The sequence below is a fragment of the Molothrus aeneus genome, chromosome 13 (genome assembly GCF_037042795.1).
Source record: "Molothrus aeneus isolate 106 chromosome 13, BPBGC_Maene_1.0, whole genome shotgun sequence".
NCBI lineage: Eukaryota > Metazoa > Chordata > Aves > Passeriformes > Icteridae > Molothrus > Molothrus aeneus.
The window spans coordinates 6990588-7012954 of NC_089658.1; the positions used below are offsets into that span (position 1 = coordinate 6990588).

The 22367-nt window shown below is 40.8% G+C and overlaps 1 protein-coding gene across 10 annotated transcripts in view; it reads right to left on the reverse strand.

Moving 5' to 3' along the window:
- Positions 1–3171: 3171 nt before the first annotated feature.
- TCF12 (transcription factor 12) overlaps positions 3172–22367 on the reverse strand; it is a 161717-nt gene continuing 142521 nt past the window's right edge. For 3 of the 10 annotated variants that reach the window (XM_066559082.1, XM_066559091.1, XM_066559089.1), the window contains 8 exons: positions 21103–21176; positions 20107–20178; positions 19161–19367; positions 12235–12349; positions 11259–11430; positions 10048–10280; positions 6819–6972; positions 3172–5454 (listed from right to left, as the gene is read on the reverse strand). In XM_066559082.1, the coding sequence (XP_066415179.1) occupies positions 6830–6972; positions 10048–10280; positions 11259–11430; positions 12235–12349; positions 19161–19367; positions 20107–20178; positions 21103–21176 (1016 nt within the window). In that variant the 3' untranslated portion in view covers positions 3172–5454; positions 6819–6829. The remainder of the gene's footprint in view (positions 5455–6818; positions 6973–10047; positions 10281–11258; positions 11431–12234; positions 12350–19160; positions 19368–20106; positions 20179–21102; positions 21177–22367) is intronic. The other 7 variants (XM_066559088.1, XM_066559092.1, XM_066559085.1 and 4 more) reach the window with 5 other exon arrangements.

Genomic DNA, 22367 nt, shown 5'->3' on the forward strand with positions numbered 1-22367 from the left:
GTAAATGCAGAATCTGCATTTATATCCAAAACACTTTTTAATGAGTGCTTTATTGACACATTTGTTCTACTTCTATATAACAGGATAATGACGAACAGCTGGCTACAGATAATGACAGGCACTAATTTATATTGGGTTACTACCTTCAGATTCTGGAGGCTGTTACCTTTTTTTTTCTTTAAATTTTTAGCATTCTCGCCCTCTGTTGTACTTGCATTTTATGATGCTCACATTTACTATTCTTGTGCGCTAGGAAATGAATAAGCATTTTAAAAGCTTTATGTTTAATGACATTTTCAGCTATTAATTAGACACATAAACAAATTAAATGTACATTTAATTAAATGTTACCCATTTAAACGGGTAAACTGGAAGCAGAGTCCATCGACTTTAAAACCAATATTGTGTGCATTTATCTTAATTAGTCAGGTAGTGTTAGGGATTAATGAACTTTAACTGTTCTATTCATAATCAGATGCATTAGCATTTGTGTCTTTGTGGCACACAGAAGATGAGTTCAGATGGGAGCTCTCTCCTGCTATGTATTGTACAAACAGAATGGGAGGTGCATCTGCAAGACTTTCTTTGTCACCTTGCAGAGGAAATACTGATTATTTAGCTTTTGCAGGTGTGAACTGAACATTCAAATCATCCAAAACTTTCCCCTACCTTGTTATTTCATATTTACACCCAGGAGATTTTTCTTCCACAGAGTGGCCATTCAGCATCTTGAGAAGTGGATTCTCATTCTGGCACATCCTGTTTGTAGTCGGAGCAAATACAGCTCATGAGGAAATATTAAGCCCACAAATGTCCTAAAGAACTCACCTGATTGTGAAAGCAGTTATTTCAGAGAAAGTAATTTGGGAGCAGTCTGGAGCACCTGATCTGGCTGTGCACAAAACAAGTGGCTATGTGTTGTCTTCCCAGCAAACACACAACTAGGGCTGGTGATTAATTCCACTTCTGTGATAAACTAGTTATTCTGATCATCTCTGCTTGTTTATTGGTGCTGGGAAGTAAAAAGTGGAGCCATAGCTCCTCAGATATTTCATTCTACAGATGAGTTTATAACTTCAAGTTTGGAGAATTTATTTTTATAATTGATACACACACATTCAAGGTCATGAAATTTCTTTAGTTGTATTGGACCATCACAAGTATTTCTTTTTCCTTTCTGCCCTCCAGGATAAGTCACAGTCACTATTTTGAGCAAGATTTTTATCTCAGCTGGTATAATTTTGTATAAGTTTTGGGGTTTTTTTAATCAGGTTCTATTTAACAGATATTATTAATTGCATCAAAACATTTTAAAAGTCAGGATTAGGGGAGAATTGAAAGGGATTCTGTTTACAGCTAGACAATTTGCAGTTTCAGAGCCTGGTCTGGACAGTTGCTGACTGATACAAACAACCTGAGCTGAGCAGCTGAAGTACTGAACAAGCACACGCCGTGCTCGTGGTAAGAGCTGAGCAGTGGATTTGTATCTTCACCAAGAAATAAACTGTCCCTCTTTTGCAAAGGCATCCAGGTTGGCAGAGGGATTAACTTCAGTAAAACAAATGAAGGTTAAACAGTACAAAACAGCCCCCAAACAGCACCTGACCTATCTACTCTGTGCAGCACAGAGCTGAGGGGCAGAGGAGGAAGGATTGCAGCAGTCTCCTCTTAGCACCCTTCTCCCCCAGCCTGGGAGTTTCACCTCCTTGCCCTGGGCACAGGAACAGCAGGAAGGCAGAGCTGGGCCTGCCGTGCCCCAGGGACTCCTCCCTGCAGCCCAGGCTGGGGGATGCCCTGGGAGCAGGGCATGGGAGCAGGGAGCCCCAGCCTGTGTGCACAGGCAGGAAGGTGCCAGCCTGCTCTTCTTCCCTGCTGGAGCCCCACTCTTGATACGCTGCCAGGCTTTAAAGTGCTCTAAAGTTCCTTCTTCTCACAGGACATTTTAGTAGCCACAGACGAGGGGTATTAGTCTGCAGAAGGTATTGGTGTTCCAAACAAACAGCAAAGTTTACCACCCACTGCCTTGCTTGTCTTCTACACATGGTTCTGTTTTACTTTTGGTCTGCCACGATTTCCAGATGTTGGGGGAAAATGTTTAATTCTTGGGGAAATTTTAATTAATGAAGAATCCAGAATCTTTTTAGCAGCAACTACTCAGTAGCTGGAGGAAAAAAAGGTAAAGTCCATTTTAAGACCTTTCAATGCTTTAGATTTACAGGAGAGCTTTCCTAAAATATTCCAAATGCTAATTATAGAAGAACTGTATTTAACAAAGGTATCCCAACATGCATCTCTTCCAGACACACACACACATGAAAATCAAATGGGAAAAAAAAAAAAGATGAAGGACTTGTGATCAGAAAGTATTTGCAAACAGGACAGCGTGTGGTAAAAGATAAAGGCTGGATTTAGAATTGTTACTGGAGTAAAGTTCAAATTGGGAATGTGTGCTGGGGAAGGTACGGGGCATCTGTGCCACTGCTGCTGCTAAAGCCATGCTAAAAGACACCTGGCATGGCTGGGCCCGAGCTCTCCTGTTTGGCCAGACCATCCCAGAGCTTTGTCTCTGTGTCTGTAACAAACACGAGCCTCACCTGCACTCTGGGTCCATGAGGTTACCTCGGACAGACTCTGGGGTCAGAACTGGTGCTGAGCAGAGCAGCTGTGCTGACCCCCACACCCACACATCAGCACTGCACACAGACAGAGGGGCTGCACCTTTCATGTGCCTGAGCCTTCCCCACAGTGCCACAAAACCTTCACAGCTCCATCCATCAGGTCAGAAGTAACTTGGCACTGAACTTCCCTGCACAAAGGGGCTCAGATCCAGGCAAATTCTCTTCAGGACAGGCAGAGACAGGAGTGAGCTGGACAAGGGGCTGTGCCTGTGGGATCAGCTGCTCCTGGTTTGCTGTCTGTCTGTCTGTGCAATCCCCTCCCTGCTCTGCAGCAGCACCCACAGCTCAGGCACTGCTGCTCCTCAGGCACTGGGCACTTCTGGCCTGGCCTCACAGGGGCACCAGCGCTTCTTGTGCCTGTGACGTGCTCTGCTCCTTGAGGATGTGTCAGGCTTTGTTCTGATAATGGCAAAACAGAGTTCTGCTGCTGTTTTTCAAGCAACACATTGCCTATGAGGAGAGAGAAATTTAAAAAACTCACTGATTTACCATGTTAAAAAAAGATGGCACATTTATTGCTACATAAATGTTATATACATAGTGTTTTCTGTTACATTGACAGAAATTTTTTGAACTTCTTGCTGCTGGTTGGAAAGGTTTATCAGCAATACCTTGAAATTTGACACAGGGTACAAATCTGCAATAAACCAACAATGGAAACTGGAGAACAAGATGAGAAGCAATTCATCTCGGACAATTAGCTCTTACAATACTCCATAGGTACTACACGGTATGCTAGAACCCTACTATGGTCTTACAATGCTATTGTAAATTTCTGATATTAATGAACAGGTTATGGTAAATAACCCTACATTTTTACTACCTAATATAGTAAAATAAAGTAAGAAACTTTTTACTGAAAACTTTTTTTGATTTCAAAAATCTAGAAAGAGTAATATTTAGAATTCAAGAAATTTTCTTACAAGATTATTGTATAAAAGACTAGCTACAGTGAAAAATAAGCCAAATGTTTTTTTCTTTCTATTTTATGAAGGAAAGCTTCTGGGCATACTGCAAAGTCTAATATAGCCAAAAAGACAACAAGCTTAGAAGGAAAAAGGCCAGGCAGTGGCACGTGATCACTTTCACACGTCATAAGCAACAAATTCCGTTTAGCTGATAAACACTGAAATGAAGAACAAGGCCACAGATATAATCAGGTGTTATCTGATGATATATGCAAATTAAAGTAATAGAAATGAGTCCACTAATTCCACAAACTGTTTTGTTAGGAACCATCCAGAACATGAGCTTAAATTCATTAGTTTATTTTATCAATCCATCTTTTGTTCTTTCAAATTAAACGACTTCATAAAAATTATAGTTTTGTTCCTGTTTTGTGTGTGAACCAATTGCCAGTGATGAAAGATGCACTATATAAACAATAGCTCAGACAACCTTGGCTTAGGAAATTTCCTCCCATGGTCATTGCAGTGGAAGACAGTTTCCATGGAAGTTCAAAGGGATTTTAACCATTTCAACACATCTGTGACAAAGGAATACTTATGGACACTATTCTGGTGGAGAAACATTTAAAGGTTTAATGCTAATATGGCTTGGGATGGGGGTATTTGCATTTGATTCACACTATTTTTCTCCACTGACAAGCCATACAACATGACATGATAGTTAACGTGTACAGGAAGGAAAAACTGGTGACCATTGCTCTTGAGATTCCATTACGTAATAAGCCCACCTGGCTGGTGGTTATATCATCACACTACCTGCCACGGTGAATTCAGGATTTTACTATTCACCAAAGTTACAGCCTGAAAAAAATCTCCTTTGTATTTTAATGCATTTTGTGCTTACATACAGCTAACACTTTACATGTACTATATGTAGTACTTACTGCTCGGAAAACAAAGCAACTCTAACAAAGTAGATTCTCCCCACCCAATTTACACTTCACGTTACAAGCTTTACTATGAAGCCTAGAAGCCTAAAAAGGTTTTGTTTATAATTAGAAAAAAAAAACGTTTGAGGAAAGTCTGAGGGAAAATAAAAATCACTTTTTAAATCCAAGAAATGTTATGGTCACAGTATTGCTCCAGCCTGCAGCCTTCATGAAGCCTCTGAGTGGCTTGAGGCACAGAGCTCAGTATGGAAGGGGAACTGTGACCATAACTGTTCAGATTACCAGAGATCAAAAATAACATAAAAAAAGCTATACCAAGGAATAGTTTCCTATTGCATGGAAAACACTAGTCATATGGCAAAAGGAGAGGAAAGGACAACAAAAGACTTTTCCCTTCCTTTTTTAAGACACTAATAGGTATGCTGGGAATGCTACGGGTCGACGGTTGTCACTGCTTTGTTCTCTGAATGTGAACAGCTTTAGTAAATGCTGGCATTCAGCTGAAATTTTATCAGCTTTTAACATGTTAACTTTTCCCTTTATATGTAGACCTTTACAGTTCCATAACAATAAATAAAATTTGTAGTTACAATGCATTTGTCAATTCAGTTTAGGCACAAGGCAACTTCCACAATGAGTGGAGAGATCACAACAGTCTCTGATTGTGCAGAAGCGACACACTGCTTGCAACAGAATGATATGTTCAGAGTATCTCATGGGCTGAAATTCTGTCTGAAGATCTTGTATCTTCACTCCTGATGCAGGTGTTGACCAGTAGCTTTGATCATAAGATTGCATTTGGGTTTCTTGCTTCAAGTGTTTTCTCCTGTCAGGTTTGTGTCTTCATATAATGTTAGTTGTCTGTGTCCTTGTGAAGAAAGGTCACCTTCTGTGTATCCTACCAATAATTCTGGAATTCTAGAAAGAAGTTTAGGAGAAGAAAGAGGTTATTAGGAAAAGAATAATTAAAAAGCTTAGTATCAACACTAGAGACCTAATTTGAACTGGATTGGGTGGCATTTTCAGTCATTTAGGTGCAAAAGCAGGTCACATTGAGAGCCCCTGAAATCCCCTGTTCCAGAGATATCCGTCTTGAACGTGATATATTGAAGAGATTACTCTAAAGAACCTTCTGCTGGCCTCTCTGGATAAGGGAGAAAGAATGATCTGCGCATCTCAGACCTTCAGTTTGTGTCTGACTTTGCTCTCCAAATCAAGCAGTGCCAAGCTCACTCCCTCCTGAAGGTAAATTGCCACGTTCCTGTACAGCCCTTTCTGTCAATGGTGCACTTCAGTCAACCCAGAAAGTTACTGCTATTAAAAAAGCAAAGACACCAAACTTTTAAAAGTGGTTCTTTATATTTATATGGAAAGAACAGACTAAGTTGGCTGTAAATTAAAAAATATCTGACAATTCCAAAGTAGCCAATTACTCTTGTATGAAATAAAACAAATTAGAGAAATTCAAAGCATTAAGAATTAGAATATACACAACAACCAGAAACCTCCCAAACCATAAAATTCAGTAAAGTTCTGGATTAAAACAAGGCCACTGAACCCAGTTTTTTATTCTTTTTGAAAGTGGCAACAGGTCTACTGGAATACTCTTTTTTTTCCCTTTTAAAATCAAGGTTTCCCAACTATTTAGAAAACCAACCAACAACAAGAATAAACCCAAAAGACTTATATTCCCGTGGGGCCTCCCCATGAGTGTGTTTCAATGAGATGTTACATACTACTGGGCTACCCTGCAAAGCTGCAAACACTACTTTCAAATTTTAACTATCTTTACCAATATAGATTGTGACTTAAGACAGTTCCCAGTCTCTGCTGGGCAAATGAGAGGAGTTAGAATGACTGGCCTTAAGCCAGAGAGCAAATCTCTCTGGGATGAGGAGTCCCTGAGACTGTATCAGCACTGGGAAACAATATGAGGATTTTTAAATCAACTAATGTGATATTCAGACCATTTAAAGATGTATAATTCATCTCTAATAAGCTTGGCTTATCTAGCAAGCTGTTCACTGTTCCTCTGATGTCATGCCAAGAAGGCCACCTGAGCCAAGAGATGTAGCCATTGGCAACAAGGCAAGAAAATAGAGACTGACGACAATTTCTTGGGGTTTTATTATAAACCCAAACAAATCTGCAGCCTTCTGCTTCTGCTGAGAGACGTGAAAGCACAGATGAGTCCGGTGCTGCTGGCAGCTCAGGAACTGAACCCCCATCTGCAGGTGTCCCCAGTATGGCCAGCACAAAGCAGCAGAGCTGTCCCCACGTACCTGGCTGGTGTTCACATATGACCCATAGGGTTGGTAGTTTCACTCAGGCCAGGGTGGCTTCCTGGGTGTGCTGTTGGCGGCTCTGCCGATACGGCAGAAACTTTTTCTTCTTCCCTTCTCTTAAGGCAGGCTGCTTTAGGGTTTAGGTTTCGTTCTGTAACACAAGAATCAGAGTTCTTAATCTCCCATCCACTGACACCATGGGCAATATCGATACGAGAACCCTGGAGCAAAAATAGCTCTGCAGCTTCCCCCTTCAGCTGCTGACACCCCCTGCTCACCCACAGGTGTCCAAAGCTGCAGACAATCACTACGGAAAGTCCTGCCAGACAGCTCCTGAACTGGTATTTAAAAAACCCAAAGAGACAAAAAGCCAAGCCCAAACCCTTTCAGCAGCCCACATACGCCTTCAGAAACTTTTAAAAAGCACCTCCTTTATCAGCATTAGACACTTAAGTGCTAAAGGAGAACTGTCTGTAATTTACAATATAATAAAATTGAATGCATCCATTTTGTTGGTAGGCTGAATTCTTACCAACCTTGCTGACATCACACTGGTTTTAGTAATGTTGCTGCTTCTTCCTTCCCAGTATGAGCCAGCTGTTAGGGCAGGGGAGGCAGCACACCCTGAATGGACAGTTCCCATCAGCCTCAATCACCTTGTGCCCATCTTGGTTCAATCAAAAGACTGTGATGACAGTCACATACGGCAGGAGCGTTATTTTTTTTCCAAACCCTATTTCCTCTCACATTAAAGCCAATACTTTATAATAACCAGCTGTGGACCAGCTATCAAGGTATTTTCATCGGTGTGTTTCCACTTCCCCACTTAGCTTCAATAGATGTAGATTTGGATCTCATTTCCAAATAATGACAGTTTCTAAAAGTCAACTGCTTCTGTTCTTCAAAATGGCTTTTCATGAATCAAATACAGAAGATGTCAATCACAGGGGTCCAAAAGACACACAAAAAACATGTAATATATTCCACTGTGGAATTTAATCAACATTTTAAGGTATTTTCTAGCTGTCAGTACATTCTGTTTTGCAGTTGGAGATGGCAGATACAATTATAACTGCAAGAAGTCTGCCAAAACTAAACAGACAGCACAAGCCCTTTTCTTGCACTGCACAGGCACCCCTCTAGTAACTGCAGTTTAGTGACCCCTGTGCATTTTAGCTCATCTGACAGAGACTATTTTGGATGGACTTGATAGTTCTGCTGTCACCAAAGTCATTATCAGCAGCCTCCTACTGCATTTCCTTAAGGATGAGCACTCCTAAAGAGTCTACCGGAAAAAAACCCCAAACTGCTAACTTTCCTTAATCACAGTTTTCTTTGTCTAAATGTGGCTTGCCTTGAAGTTTTAAAGATTTAATTACGTGGAAACTTTGAAAGGAAGTTAATTTACAGTGATTTAGGAAATAGAGATAAAAACCCCTGGCCTCCACTGAAAGCTTAAATCTGAAATGGTTCATTTTGAATAGCACCAATCACAAAATGAGAAGCTTCTTTAGCAGCGGAGAGAGGAAATTGTTTATGCAATTACACAAAGCACTGTGCAAGCTCCTGTGGGTGTCACACAAAGCTCTGGTCAGTCACCCACAGGAACAGGTGCAGAGGGGGACGGGAAAACAAACGGGAGCCAGGGCCTCTCTCTGGGAGCACAGGGAACGGGAGGAAGGGAAGTTCTCCATTTACACTGCCTGGACAGTGGGGCCAGCTGAGCTGTTAGCACTGAAGTTTTCTACCACTGACACCAGCGTTGGAAGTCCTCTGACAGAGGCAGAATGATTTTATTAACATGGAGCTTCCTGTGAATTCCAGAGTCTGTGAGAGCAGGGAGATGCTTTTTAAACACCAAACCCCATGCCTGATTAATGTCCCTCTGACTTCATAATGCTCAACCTTATCTTCTAGACCATGGCAACCATTTTCAGACCAAAACAGTGCCTGAGACCTAACACTCAGAGATGCTAAAATGGGTTGTACAATGGCCCCAGCTGCTGTCTCATCTGCAGTTGCTCTGTGCCTTGGAAGAGCTCTGGCTGGAGACAGTGTTCCTTTACTGACAACTGGATCAGTAAAAGTGCCTGAAAACACAGCATCTCATCCTTACTGCATGAAGTACATAAGTTTGTGTTAAGTTAGTTATTTAGCCTCTTTCAATAAACTTCTAAGTTTTGCTTGGATCTTCTGTGCAAAATGCAAGTAACAAATGAGAAAAAGGAAGTAAAAATGAGATTTGCAAAAATAAAACACACTATCACTCGGTGACATCAGTTATACAAAGATGTAGTGCATTGAGCAAATACAAGCACTGACATTCCACATCTCAGACTTTTCCCTTGACACACTTCCATCAGTGAGACGCCAAGGAAGATGGCTGCTGACGAGTCCCAAACAGCAAAACACGAGGAGACTCATTTGGGAGGTGCCACCTCCACAGAACGAGACTATTTCTGTTGGAAAGGACTCCCAGCCACCAACCAGTCCAACTCAGGGCTGACCAAAAGTTAGAGCAAGGTGCCCCAAAACTTCAACATGTCTTTGGCAAAAATAAACATGGAGATTTAAAGTCAACTGTGGCTTCACCAACTCACGAGAACAGAATAGTTGAAGAACCAAATGTAATCCCTAGAACCATCTCTCCTTACGAGAATGAATGGCAAAAAGTAGCTTTCCTTCTGCACCTACAGCAAGCCTATTGTTTCTTTCTTGGAAAAATTTGAAGGAATCAGAGAAAGAAGATTCATGCAAACCAAGCTCTGATTCAATTAGAGTACAAGCCTCCTCCCTTCCCCAGTACATCTTTAATGCAAAATCTTATGAAAACACAAACAGACTGCATTTTAATATTTCAATTATGCAGAGTTCAGCCTAAAACAGATCTCCTATTGTTGCTTAATCTTTTCTACTACAAAACAAGTGCTTGTTACAATTTAAAGCAAGATGCATCACTGTTTGAATAAAAGAATTTACCTTGAAAACTTAGTGATGACTGCTTGAAGAGGAAAATGAAAGGTCAAATTATAAACCTTACACTCACTCTGTTCCCTCTTTTTTTAAAAAATGTGATTCTTTGCTTTTTCTAAAGAACTTCAGCATCATTACAGAACAGCAAACACCCTTTCAGTAGCTCATGCATTTGGCTGAGCAGGTTTCAAGAGCCCCACACTGCTCCATGGGTGAAGCTGCCACAGGGCTGGCCCAGCCCGAAGCCACTGACCTCTGACTTGCTGCTCCAGGCTGAGGATCACTGCCACGGCCTGGTGGAGGATCAGCAGCTTGGTCTGCGGCTTCTCGCTCTTCAGGTGCAGCTGGCACATGCGGCCCAGCTCCTTGAAGGCCTCGTTGATGTCGCGCACGCGCAGACGCTCCCGGGCGTTGTTCGCCATCCTCCGCTCCTTCTCCCGCTCTATTTTCTGCTCGGGGTTCAAATCCTCATCTTCGTTAGTACTGCTGCAAGAAAGGAAACGTAACAGGGTATTGAAATAACACTGGTGTTCCAAACAAATGATCCTGGTGCCGACTCCAAAGAGATGAAGAATAAAATAATTTCCAATAAAGTTTTTGCTATTTTCCAATGCATCAGCTTATATAGAAACATACTCAAGGAATTTTCTATTTCATGTGCTTATTTAAGAGTTTTACTTTTGGTAAAGACCACACTGGAAAATTCTAGAACTATTTTTTCTTCTACTACTCGGTGTAGAGATAAACAGTTATATTTAGAATTCCTGAACTGCCTCAAATGATATCAAGTTGCCCAGTCTTTTTTAATATAGGTTCATCCAATTTAGTCTAAAACTGTGCAAAACCTCTGTTCTACTAAAACTGACACACTAAATGCCATTGATCATGTCTTAATACAGATTATGCTGCCTATGGTTGCAAAATTCTGATTGTTTACTGTTACCTCAAATTTCAGTGCTTGTATCAGGCCTATCAGGCAGATCCAGAAGCATTTCCCCAATATCAGCTCCAGTTTTGTGTCTGTGGCTTGCGAGGGGACAAAGAGTTTCAAGACAATATTTAGCCACAGTGTTTGGCCTCAGGCTCCAGGTCAGGAGCTGGAGCTCTCCACTGCCACAGACTCACATCCAGAAGGGCAGCCCTGGCCCAGGTACAAAGTATCAGTAATTTCTGACATTGTCCCATCCTCTGTGCTAGGCAGGGCCCTCAGTCTTTTGCTGCTTACAGGTACAGGCAGACATTAGGCATGGCACTAGCGTAAGGGACAGATGATTTTCCCAGCACATCCTCCACCTTGTATTTAAATATATACACATACTATACACTTTTTCTCCCTTTCAGCTGCCTATTGGTGTATGCAGTGCAGTAACACAAAAGCCTTGCAATAAATGTATCAAATGTAAGGACAATGTGCTACTGAGCATTATCAAAGCACAGATTCTCCACGTTATGTCAGCAACACACCTTGTTCTTCCTCTGGAGGAGACCTTGATATCCTTCTGGGAGGACTCATCATCTGATTTCATGTCATCTGATGAGGGAGGTTCATGGATATTTTCATCCTTCTCCTTATGTTCAGACTTGATTTCTGTTGGACCTATAGCCACAGACTGGCTCTGTAAGCCACCCGACAGGGCTGCAAGCAAGCAGAGAGCAGAGTGAGTGTTACAGCACTGAAACTCTGCCCAGGACCTCAGCAGAGAATGGCACTGAGGGGTCAGGGCTGAGACAACAGGAAGAACTAACAGAAACAAGAAATCCTGCTAACACTGCTGCACTTGGACATGTGTCATGGGTTATAAAGCAATCACAGCTCACAGAGCAGCTTGATTGGTAGCAGCTTAGTCTAAGGAAAACACTGTTTGAGACAAAAGGACATTGAGTGAAGTAAGGAAATCTACACCTGATGTCTGGGCTGCAAACTGAAGGGCAAAGCTGCACTGACATCAAGGCTTGGGTTTAGGCTGAATGTGCAACACCCCTAAATGGTGCTAGCATGCCAATAAAAGGAGCTGACTTCAGTTCTCTGCAGTTTACTTCTTCAGCTAAAAATGGAAGGAACTGTAAACACGGGTGTGGAATGACCTCCTTCCCTTGGCTGTGCTGAACTCTGCTCTCAGCCCACTCCACAGCTCTCCTGGCAAATGGGAAACTGGGAAATGGCTGCAGCTCTGCAAGTGCATCATGGCCCCTTAAGCTGGAGGAACGTGGCTGTAATGCAGCCTTCTCTTAAAATGATACTGGGATAATTGAGGGATGCCCTCAAAATTGTTGCAGGAATCCCTAACAGTGGCAGTATATCAGACCTGTTATTAATTTTTATTTTTCAACATTATCTATGCCCCTATCCCTTGCACTGATGACATTATACCAAGATCTACAGCCTCACTGGCTCTGAACTACTGCAGACCCTGTCCAGCATTTAAGCCTGGAAAGTTACCTCTGTAGCTGTCTTGTGTTTTATGATTTAGTTCTGTGCTCTGAGCAGAAACTGTACTGGGAAGAACTGAATGGTTGCTGTTGAGGCTGACACCTTCTTCCCGGTGAGTCCCAACCTAAAGCAAGGCAAAGCAAAGATTTCACATTAAAGATGTGATTCAAAGAAATAGTCCAAAACCAGAAGTTTAAAACTCTGGAAGTATTTGCTGGATTAGTTTAAATTCTTGCTGAATAAAGGAAATATTTAGTTGATAGATGCTGTTACACTGAAAAACTTGATTAGACCTTACCGTGTCTCAAGCAGTGACCAACCCTATTTGGAATAAAATAATCCAGGTATCTAACTATTATTACCACCTATTTTTCACCTATTCCTTCATAATACATCATGATTTAATTTCTGAGCAGCAAGCATTAAGATGAAGAGTCTTGAAAAATTCTAATTTTGCATAAACTTGAATGAATGATACTTATGTGAGACAGCTTTGAGTGTGCATACCTAACTTGAAGAGGCAACTTGTTAAAAAACTGCTGCTCAATACAGAATACTGTCATCAACTTCTATTAAAAATATATTTGGTAGAGAAAAAGGGATAAAGATACACTGCCTGTATTTAAATAATTTCCATTTAAAGCTTTTGATTTCTAAAGGCACAAAAGTTCTTAAACATTTATAGTATAACCAACATAATACAATTAAACAGTTAAAAATGAACAAAGACGAGGGATTCTACTATTATTTGTATAGTTACAAAAACTGGCTACAGATGAAGCTTTTTATTGGAACAGTAGCAAACATGTCAACTAGAAGATTAAGCCTTTAATTAAATAGGTTTATTGCCTGGAGTTACACATGAGAACCACTGTTTTTCAATAAATCCTTCAATCCTAGTAAACTGCTGAGCTTTGAATCCCTCTTGAGTAATTAATGCAGCTTTTACCTTTCATGTCTTAGTATGGGTTTTACCCAGAGAGAGATAAATACCCTTATGCAAGTTTATCCTTTGTTTAATATACACTTGTTCCTGTAAGCTAATGCATAGGAACAAAAAAAGAAAGGGGGAACCCCCCCTCCCCAACAACCCACAACTAATATCAGGTCATTCCGGGCTGCTATTTGTATCCATTGTTCTGCAGAAAATCTCCTCTTGTATACTGTGGAATATCTGTTGCTATTTCAAGTATATTTTATCTTCCTCTGCGTGTAATAGGCTGTGTTTGTGAGAAGTTCTACTCTGGATCGTCAGCCCTGCAAGCTCCTGCAAGAGTCATGAACTCGCTGGGAGGAAGGAGCTGAGCCTGGGTCTTTCACCCTCAGAGACAACAATCTTTACAACTGGAACATGAAGCTCACTCTCACTCAGAACTTTTCAAAACTGAGTTTTTTCCTAATTCTGCCTTGCAGGTTGTGTGTTTAATTTTCTCCTTCTGGTCATGCTTAGTCCTAACACTTGAGGGTGCTTTTATTTAAGCTACAGATTATTAATTGTTTCAGGGCCAGGTTTGTTCCAAAATCTACTTCTTAAAAAAGGCAAAAATTTCTTAAAGCTGTGTACAAACACAGCAGCTGTCAGAACCCTGGCAGAACTTTCAAATCTAGAGCTAATCTAAAGGCAAGAGATTAGCAAATCAGTTCTGATAAAGGCAGAGAATAGATAAGAAATAAAACCTGAATTCAAGTCCATGTTCCAAACCTTTGAAACCAAGATGTACAAATTAAAAGCATACAATTTAGATTAACAGGATTTACACAGAAATCTTAAGAGCTAAAATGCTATCAAACTGACCATAACAGTGATTTTTATCTGTGATCTGTGATATACCAGAAAATCCAATCTGGCAAACAAAAAACCCCAAACGACATGACTTGCTCAAAGTCACTGCATCCCATGCGCAGGCCAAAAGCTCTGTTTGCTACAGTTACAACTGATCGGTGGCTACTTCAAGCTAACCAAGATTCAAGTATCTTAAACACAGAGTTCGAAAATTTGGTTTTCTTTCCTTTCCCTGGACTCGCACTGCATAGAGAAAGGGCTCTCCCATCTGCATTTCAATGGAGCACAACCTCGGGCTTCCTTTAAGTCTTCTGAAAGGCGTCCGGGGCCATCAGCTCCGCGGCGCTCGGAACAAACGAGCTCTCGACGTGTTTTATCGCTATTATTTATTTGTAAGCGATTCCCAGTCAGGCGCTTTCCTAGCGCCAAGGGCCAGCTCCGGGGGCAGGAGCAGCCGGCGGGTGCCGCGGTGCGGGAATCGCGGCGCTGCGGCGGCTCCCGAGCGCTCCCCATTTCCATACAGCTGCCCCGGCCGGCAGCGCGGGCTGTGCGGGGCACCGGCCCTCGGAGCGCCGGCCCGCGGCACTCGCGGCAGCTCATCCCCAGAGCAAACTCACTCGGAGCGAATCCATTCTCTCCGGCGCTAATCCAGCCTTGTTTCCACCGTCTCTCCTCCCTAGCAAAGCTCGAAGCTTCCCAGGCACACAAAATGGGAGACAAACGGAAGGCCGGGCTCTGCCACACCACAGGGAGAGAACACACAGAAAGCGGGAGCACAGCGGTGAGGAGCGACCGGCACGGGATGTGCTGTGAGCAGTGACCAGGGCAAACCCCGCACTTGGGATGTGCTGTGAGCAGTGACCAGGGCAAACCCCGCACTCGGGATGTGCTGTGAGCAGTGACCAGAGCAAACAGCACTCGGGATGTGCTGTGAGCAGTGACCAGGGCAAACAGCACTCGGGATGTGCTGTGAGCAGTGACCAGGGCAAACAGCACTCGGGATCTGCTGTGAGCAGTGACCAGGGCAAACCCCGCACTCGGGATGTGCTGTGAGCAGTGACCAGGGCAAACCCCGCACTCGGGATGTGCTGTGAGCAGTGACCAGGGCAGGCACACCACGCTCGGGATGTGCTGTGAGCAGTGACCAGGGCAGGCACACCACGCTCGGGATGTGCTGTGAGCAGTGACCAGGGCAAACCCCGCACTCGGGATGTGCTGTGAGCAGTGACCAGGGCAAACCCCGCACTCGGGATGTGCTGTGAGCAGTGACCAGGGCAAACAGCACTCGGGATGTGCAGTGAGCAGTGACCAGGGCAGGCACACCACGCTCGGGATGTGCTGTGAGCAGTGACCAGGGCAGGCACACCACGCTCGGGATGTGCTGTGCAGGCACCCTCTCTCGGTACCAACACGCTCCCATCACTGCCCTTTGCCTGCTTCCTCCACACAATGTCAACCCATCCAGTACAATCACAAAAAACTTACCCCTCAGTAACCCCAGGTTGAGAAAAACAATAGTCCTGTTACAAGACTGTATGTTGTTGTAATTTACCAGGTCAACTGTATTCATTTTTATGCATTTTAAGACTTGTACACACTGCAGCCCAACTGACAGTTGCAAACTAAAAAAACTCCAAACCTGAGGGCAGAACATATTTCGGTTGATTTAAGTGGTAACATTTGGGATCTGAAACCAGAAAACCAGTTAAGTATTTTAGGCAACTAAATAAAAACTAGACAAATCATGGGCAGTGATGACACACAACTGCATGTAGGAGAACCGAGAGTGACACGTGGGGAAAGGACATCTCTGTCCTGTTAATACTGGTTCTGCATCTCACACTTTAGTCTGATTATTCATTTTTATTTTAGCATGGAAAGCTTTTGAGAACTGGAAAACAAAAATACCACTCTTGGTCTGAGTCTTTGAACTTTTCAAGCCCTACTAGCCGGTCAGTTTGGCTATGGTCATTAAAACCATTTTAGGCAAGGTGTGCATAATTAAGGCAATGAAAAGGGCTTTGTAATCAAGAATTTTACACTTCAGACAGCTCAGAGTTGTTCAGTGGGAGCACAATCTCTACAGGGAAACAGCAACTCTGGAAGGGTTTGAGCAAGAGCAGAGGTTGGTGTTGGCAGAGCTGCTTAACTGACCTTTCATGCTTCTACTGCAGCAGGCACAGGGCACAAGAGGGAGATCACCAATTTTCTAAGATTCCTGTTATACCTGAAAAAACCCTCTGACTTAAAGATTGAGTTTCATCCTTAACTGAGTTTCCAGGCCTTTTATTTATTTATTTTTAATCAGTTCAGGCTGTTCTTTTTCCATTGTATTACAACGACAAATAAAAAGCAGCTTGAATAAGAACAAAAAGTATTACTTCTTAACTTTTCAATAATACATGAAATAAAATACAAATCAACTTCAAAGGCCAGTTAGCAAATATTTGATGAGTTTGAGATATTAAAAATCTATTTGAATAAGTCTAATGGCCAGCCCAGCTAAAAAGAAAACAAGACCATTCAGAGCAAGCAGGAAATGAAGTCAACTAGAGTTGTAAAATAAATCTGGCTCAAAAATTAAGCAAATGTTAAAATAAAACCATGCCTGGTTACACTAATTACATAAAAAGGAGTTAAATTACTCATTTCCTAGCTCCTTCTGCCAAGATCATCATCTTCAAGGGAAATTAAATTTATTTTTTTTCCTACTTTTTTTTTAAGAGCAAAAATGTTTTGTGCAAAGATCCCACTCTCCTTCAACAAGGAAGTTTCATTTAGTGCTGAATTCCAACGAACATTTCTTGACCCTATGTCAAACAAAACTTCAAAAATAGGTAATCACCATTATCAATGTTGACATTTCTCACTATGTTAGCCCAATACTCATTGTTTTCTTAAAATTTACTGGATGTCATCTCAAGTAAAGCAGTATTTAAATCCGGAATGAAGGCTGGATCTTACAGTTCAGGTCGCGTGTCAAATCCTCTGCTCTCCTACTTACTATTTAAAAACAACACCAACCTCACAGTAAATAAGAGTTTGAAATGAACTGGTTATTGAAGAAGAATTCCCCCTGATACTTGGGGAGCATTACTGCGATGCAGTCATCACCAATGAAGCCCTCAGTCTGCAGCACAGCCAGATGTGGCAGCCCTGCTCTGTACCTATTTCAGGACTCCATGCTCAGCCACGCTGAGCTCCTGCAATTGCCAATGATGTCAAAGGGCACTCTTTGGGGACTGGGCAAGACCACAACTGCATGCCTTCTGTTGGAGCCAATTATTCTGATGTAACAAAATTAAGGTTAATCCAAGACATTCTTTAGCTGACTCACTTTACAAGGCAAAACTGATCTGCAAGCTTGTTTTACCAAGTGAGGATGAAATGTACAGGCAAATGTTTTTTTGTTTTCTTAATTTAAATTTATTTCTAACAGACAAGCTTCTGTCAGTCAAATAATTAGATGATAAATTAGGTCTGTATTACATTTAAATTGCACAACTACATTAAACTAGAGAAGATCAAGGAACTTCTGTCCATTTTGGAGAGTCATTTTCCACTGTCTCTTATTTTAATAAAAATTGAGTTGATAAAATATTTATCATAACTGATTTAAAAGAGAAACTGAGATTTTTAGGTACAATTTGGCACTATCTGGATATATTTGACTGTGTCTGGCTTAGCAGTATCAGAAGGTTCCTCAAGTGACAGAAAAAAATTGTCAGTCACTGCAGTTTCAGTCACTCACTTTACACCACATCAAGAGCAGAGGGGGAAAAAGTTTTCTTTTGTAGGACTAAATCAGTCTACCCTAGAACATGGTAGAACTTTAACAACATTCTTTAAATATTAAATCTCTGTAGGTACTGTGAAAAAATTCAAAAGTAGTTATGCATCACTTCTTTCATTACTAAAAGTAACTGTGAACTTGTATAGAAAGCTGAAGTTGGATGTGCATTTGGAAAGTACCCCCTCCCCAAAGCCCCCAAACCCACGCAGCTTATAGAAAGCAAGCAGTTCTTTTTGATGTTTACTGCAGTGGTCCTGAAATTAATATAAATGGATGTGTGACGTGCGAATGGGAGAGCCTGGAACTAATTCTGTTTTATAGAATACAAACCCTTCAGCAATTGGGGTACCTAATTATTTTGATGATAGGTGAAATTTTGCCTTGATCACACAGAACCCAGCTGTGAATCTGTTTTATAACAGAAAATTTCACAGCATGTAACTGGTCTTTAAAATTACGCTGTAAACATGCAAACACATGGCACCACTAAAACAAGCATGTTTTTAAAAGCTCTTTTTCCTTGAAGCATTTTTGAGAAGGGTGGAATGAAAAGGAAGAAAAAGGGAAGTGAGCAATGCTACAAATAGATTTGTTTACTGTGTAATGCTTTTAGCATATTTCTGATCTATAAAAAGCTCGACTACATTTTTTCGGAACAGTTCACATTTTTAAAAAAACAAAAAGAGATGGATTGAATTATTTCACCCTTCTTGGGGATTAATCTGAAAGTAGTTTCCTTTTCATTGTTACTTACACTACAGCTGTGCTCAAACTCCTTTTAGTTCAGAAAAAAAGTTTAAATTTTGAGCCTGTGCACACTATGGTTCCACATTCCAACAGCTTCCTCCCAGTCCTCTGCCAGCATCTGCTATTGAAGACTAGTTCCAATTTACAATAAACAGCTTTTCCAGACCAGAACACTTGAATTTCAGTCCTTCTCGACTGCTTTTCCCATTCAATCTCCCTATTCACTATTTCAAGGAGAAAATGGTTCTGCCAATTATTACACATCTGGAAAAAATGCATGTATAAGCTGAAACGCTCTCAGCAGAAAGTTTCAGCTTTCTGCATATGGTCACAGCAGGATTTTATGGGCCACTGACCAGGCCAAAGTCTAAGTTTTCCTATCTTTTTCCTCCCCCTCATTTCTGCCCACCCCCACTCCCAACATTCTAATTGGAAACCCATAGCAGGTGCAAGCTGTCTGCCATCTTGTCCTCCACAAGAATCTCAAGTGGTTTCTTCCTGATAAATATGAGTCTTCCAGCCCAGCTCTGCCTCTGCAGGCTCTACAATAGTTTCAATGCATTAGCTGGAGTTGCTTTGCATAAACATACACATATTTTATAACATCATTACCATGGATGCTTGTCTGCTGGCTGTTACAAGGCTGGATGCTCCATAGTTTGAGTTCAGGCTTCCAATTGGCCCATTGTGGGATGGTCCCAACAAACTATGGATATCTCCATGGGCAGCTGACAGGCTGGTGGAAGGCCCCACGGCGTGGTTCCGCAGCACGTGGATGGCATCGTCCAGTCTGTCCAAGCGATCCTCCATCCGGGACTGCTGCAAGAGGGACAGGCACAGCCATTACTGAATAAATCCCCAGGCTCTCCCACCACAACAGAGTCTAGCTTGGAGGTATTAAAGATAGAAGATGAAATGTGGTATCAAAATAGTATCAAAAGACTTTGAGAACACCTACCAGCACTACAAACAAACAGGAAAAAGAAAATATTATCTGGAGATTTTGTTCAGATAGCATTCATTCCACAAATAGGTGGCAGCTTTGAAAGTGAAGCTTATTATAAGGTTAATGTTACTCAGCTGCTATTATACTGCATGAAAAGAAAAAAAGGAATTGCTACAAAATAAGCTAATGCAGGACAAGAAAGAATGATCATAAAATCAGCCTCACCATGCTGGAAACAATTAAGAGAGGCAGTGGTTTTTTGAGAATCTGCATTACAAAAGAAAAAACTGGACGAAACTTCAAGTTATCATTTTTTAAAATAGACCTTCAAACAGATTAGGTATTTCAGAAATAAAAGTCAGTTGTGTTACTGTCAAAGTCTGCCTTAAAATTACTTTCTTTTAATTACTTTCTTTTATTAAAAGGAATACCCAAAAAAAAAAAAAACCCGAAGCAAAACCAATTCTGACATTGCAGCTCTAGAAACTGAAATAGCAGGATGTTGGAGTCAAAAGATGGGTCACACACTACACTATTTTAAGTTTTTAACGGGGAATCCGAAGGAAGCGTTAATTGAAACACAAAAAGGCACCATCTAAAGTGAAATAGTACCTCACAGACATCCTTTAAGAAGGACATTGCATCTTGCAAATGCTCGTGAAGTTGCTGTTCAACTCGATTTTTCTGGCAAAGTCAAGACAGAACAGGAAGCAAAGCACAGGTTAAGATTAATTCAAAAAAGAGGTGAGGAAACAGCTGATGTGCATGTCAGCAATACATTGTTAGTTAAGTTAATGCAACAGAGATCTGATTATATTAAGATAAGAAAAGGCTAATATTTAACACTGCAGTTATGTTAGGAGTCTAAGATGTACATAACCATTATATTTAATTGCAAAAATATTGAAGAAAAGAAATCTGATTTAACTTATAATTTATTCTTGTTAGACAGAAAAAAATAGAAATTACATCTGTGGAAACTAGAAATATTAAGCAACTAATCAAAACCTTCCCTCAAATTTTCCCTGTTTCCTTCTCAATATTGTATCGGAAATGTAAGAAGGAAGTCAGTAAGTGAAATCCTCTGCTGAATCCTCAAAAGAAGAAAATTTACAATGCTGTCGATTACTGCCTGTGTGTTTTTCTGTAACATGTTTAATTAATAAATGAACATTCCTGACAACAAATAATAATTACAAATAAAATGTATTAATACTTTAATAACAGTGTAATGCAAACAAGCCCTAGAGACAGCCATTTGAGGGAGAGGGGGGAAGGACAAGTAAATGCGGAGGCATGAAGTCTTTATCTTTCTCCAGACTGAACTTTAGATAAGAATTAGCTATGGATTTGTGAAAAGGTACCAGAATCTCATAACAGCGCTTTAGCACCAGCTGTCCTCAGCACAGAAGCCTGATGCCCAAGGAACAGATGGTGAAAGACACACCCTGCACGTCTTATATTGTTCAACTGAACAGGCCATTTGTTAGCAAAGAATTCATTTGTAATGCTATCCTACTGTTTCCTTTAATGATATGCAGGATTTATACAAAACCAAGCCTTCAACTCCTAAGTAAAAAGTACTATGTTGCTTTCACCAATTCTTACCAAGGAGTGTAGAGAGTTTTCATAGCTGGGAGATGAGGGGGCTTGTCCTCCACTCCTCGACCACTGACTGGCACCTGTCAAAATTGTCTAGGTTAGTGCACAGATTTACACAGCAGAAGTGGGAAGCAGAGACTGTATTTCTCAACATAATTAAACCCAACATATTCTGCATAAAGGTAAGCTAACATATGGGTATACAAAGGAGGACAAATTCCTTCATTCTGCCTTAGTGAGGGATAATTTTCATATCCTGGCATCTGCAGGGTTAGATCGCTGTCAGTGACAAAAGCAGGGGACATCGTCTGAGTACTTCAACATTAAAAAGTGGACTAAGTACAAACACACCATATTTGAAATACCTGTCTCTGCCTGTGTCACCAAAAAAGACCTGCTGAATTCTTCTTCAGATTCTGTTCAGTATATGAAGGTGCATTTTTTATATTGTTAAAATACACAACAAAAATATTTAAAGTCATCAAATAGGCACCAAGTTAAGGAGAACTGGAGAACCATTTTTATAACACCTCTCTACTAAACACAAAAACTTAAAACTGGATCTAAAAGCTTTATCTAGTCAAGTTGTATACCACACCATTTTAGATTTAGAAGAGTAAAAATATATCTAAGTCATTCCCATTTGGTATTTCAGATACACTTAAGGTAAATCACAGCAGAAGAATCATTGATTGTGCAACAAATTGACAAATTAATATTACCTATATACTTCAAATTCAAAAACACAGCCATTTTAATCTGACATAAATATACCTAATTATCATGTAAATTTTTAAAATAATTAGATGTGAAATGCAATAACTAATAAAGCAGTACTTTTAACACAAAGCCTGAAGTAGTACAACATGCATTTTTCTCACCAACTTATAATGCATCTTTTATAAAGATACTACATGAAATTCTATGGCCATTAGAGACAGCTTCCTTTCAGCCATACAAATGTAATAATAAAGCAATTACATTAATAAATTATGGATATACAATCCAACGCAGCTCATTAAAGGAAGAGCCTGTGGGCTTGTTCTTTCAATAACAGCCAGAGCTGTGCGTCTGGAAAACTGGGAAAAGGTTTAATAACATTACAGTTCCTTTGTTCAGAGAGCTGCAAGTAGTTACCTTTTAAAGACAAGGTTTTATTTAACAAAAAGAGTACAGCTTGCACAGCTATTAAAATACCTAAATATTTCCTTTCTAATTAAAAAATAATAAAAATCTCCTATTTCATGCAAGTCCAGAGCTGCCATAATTGT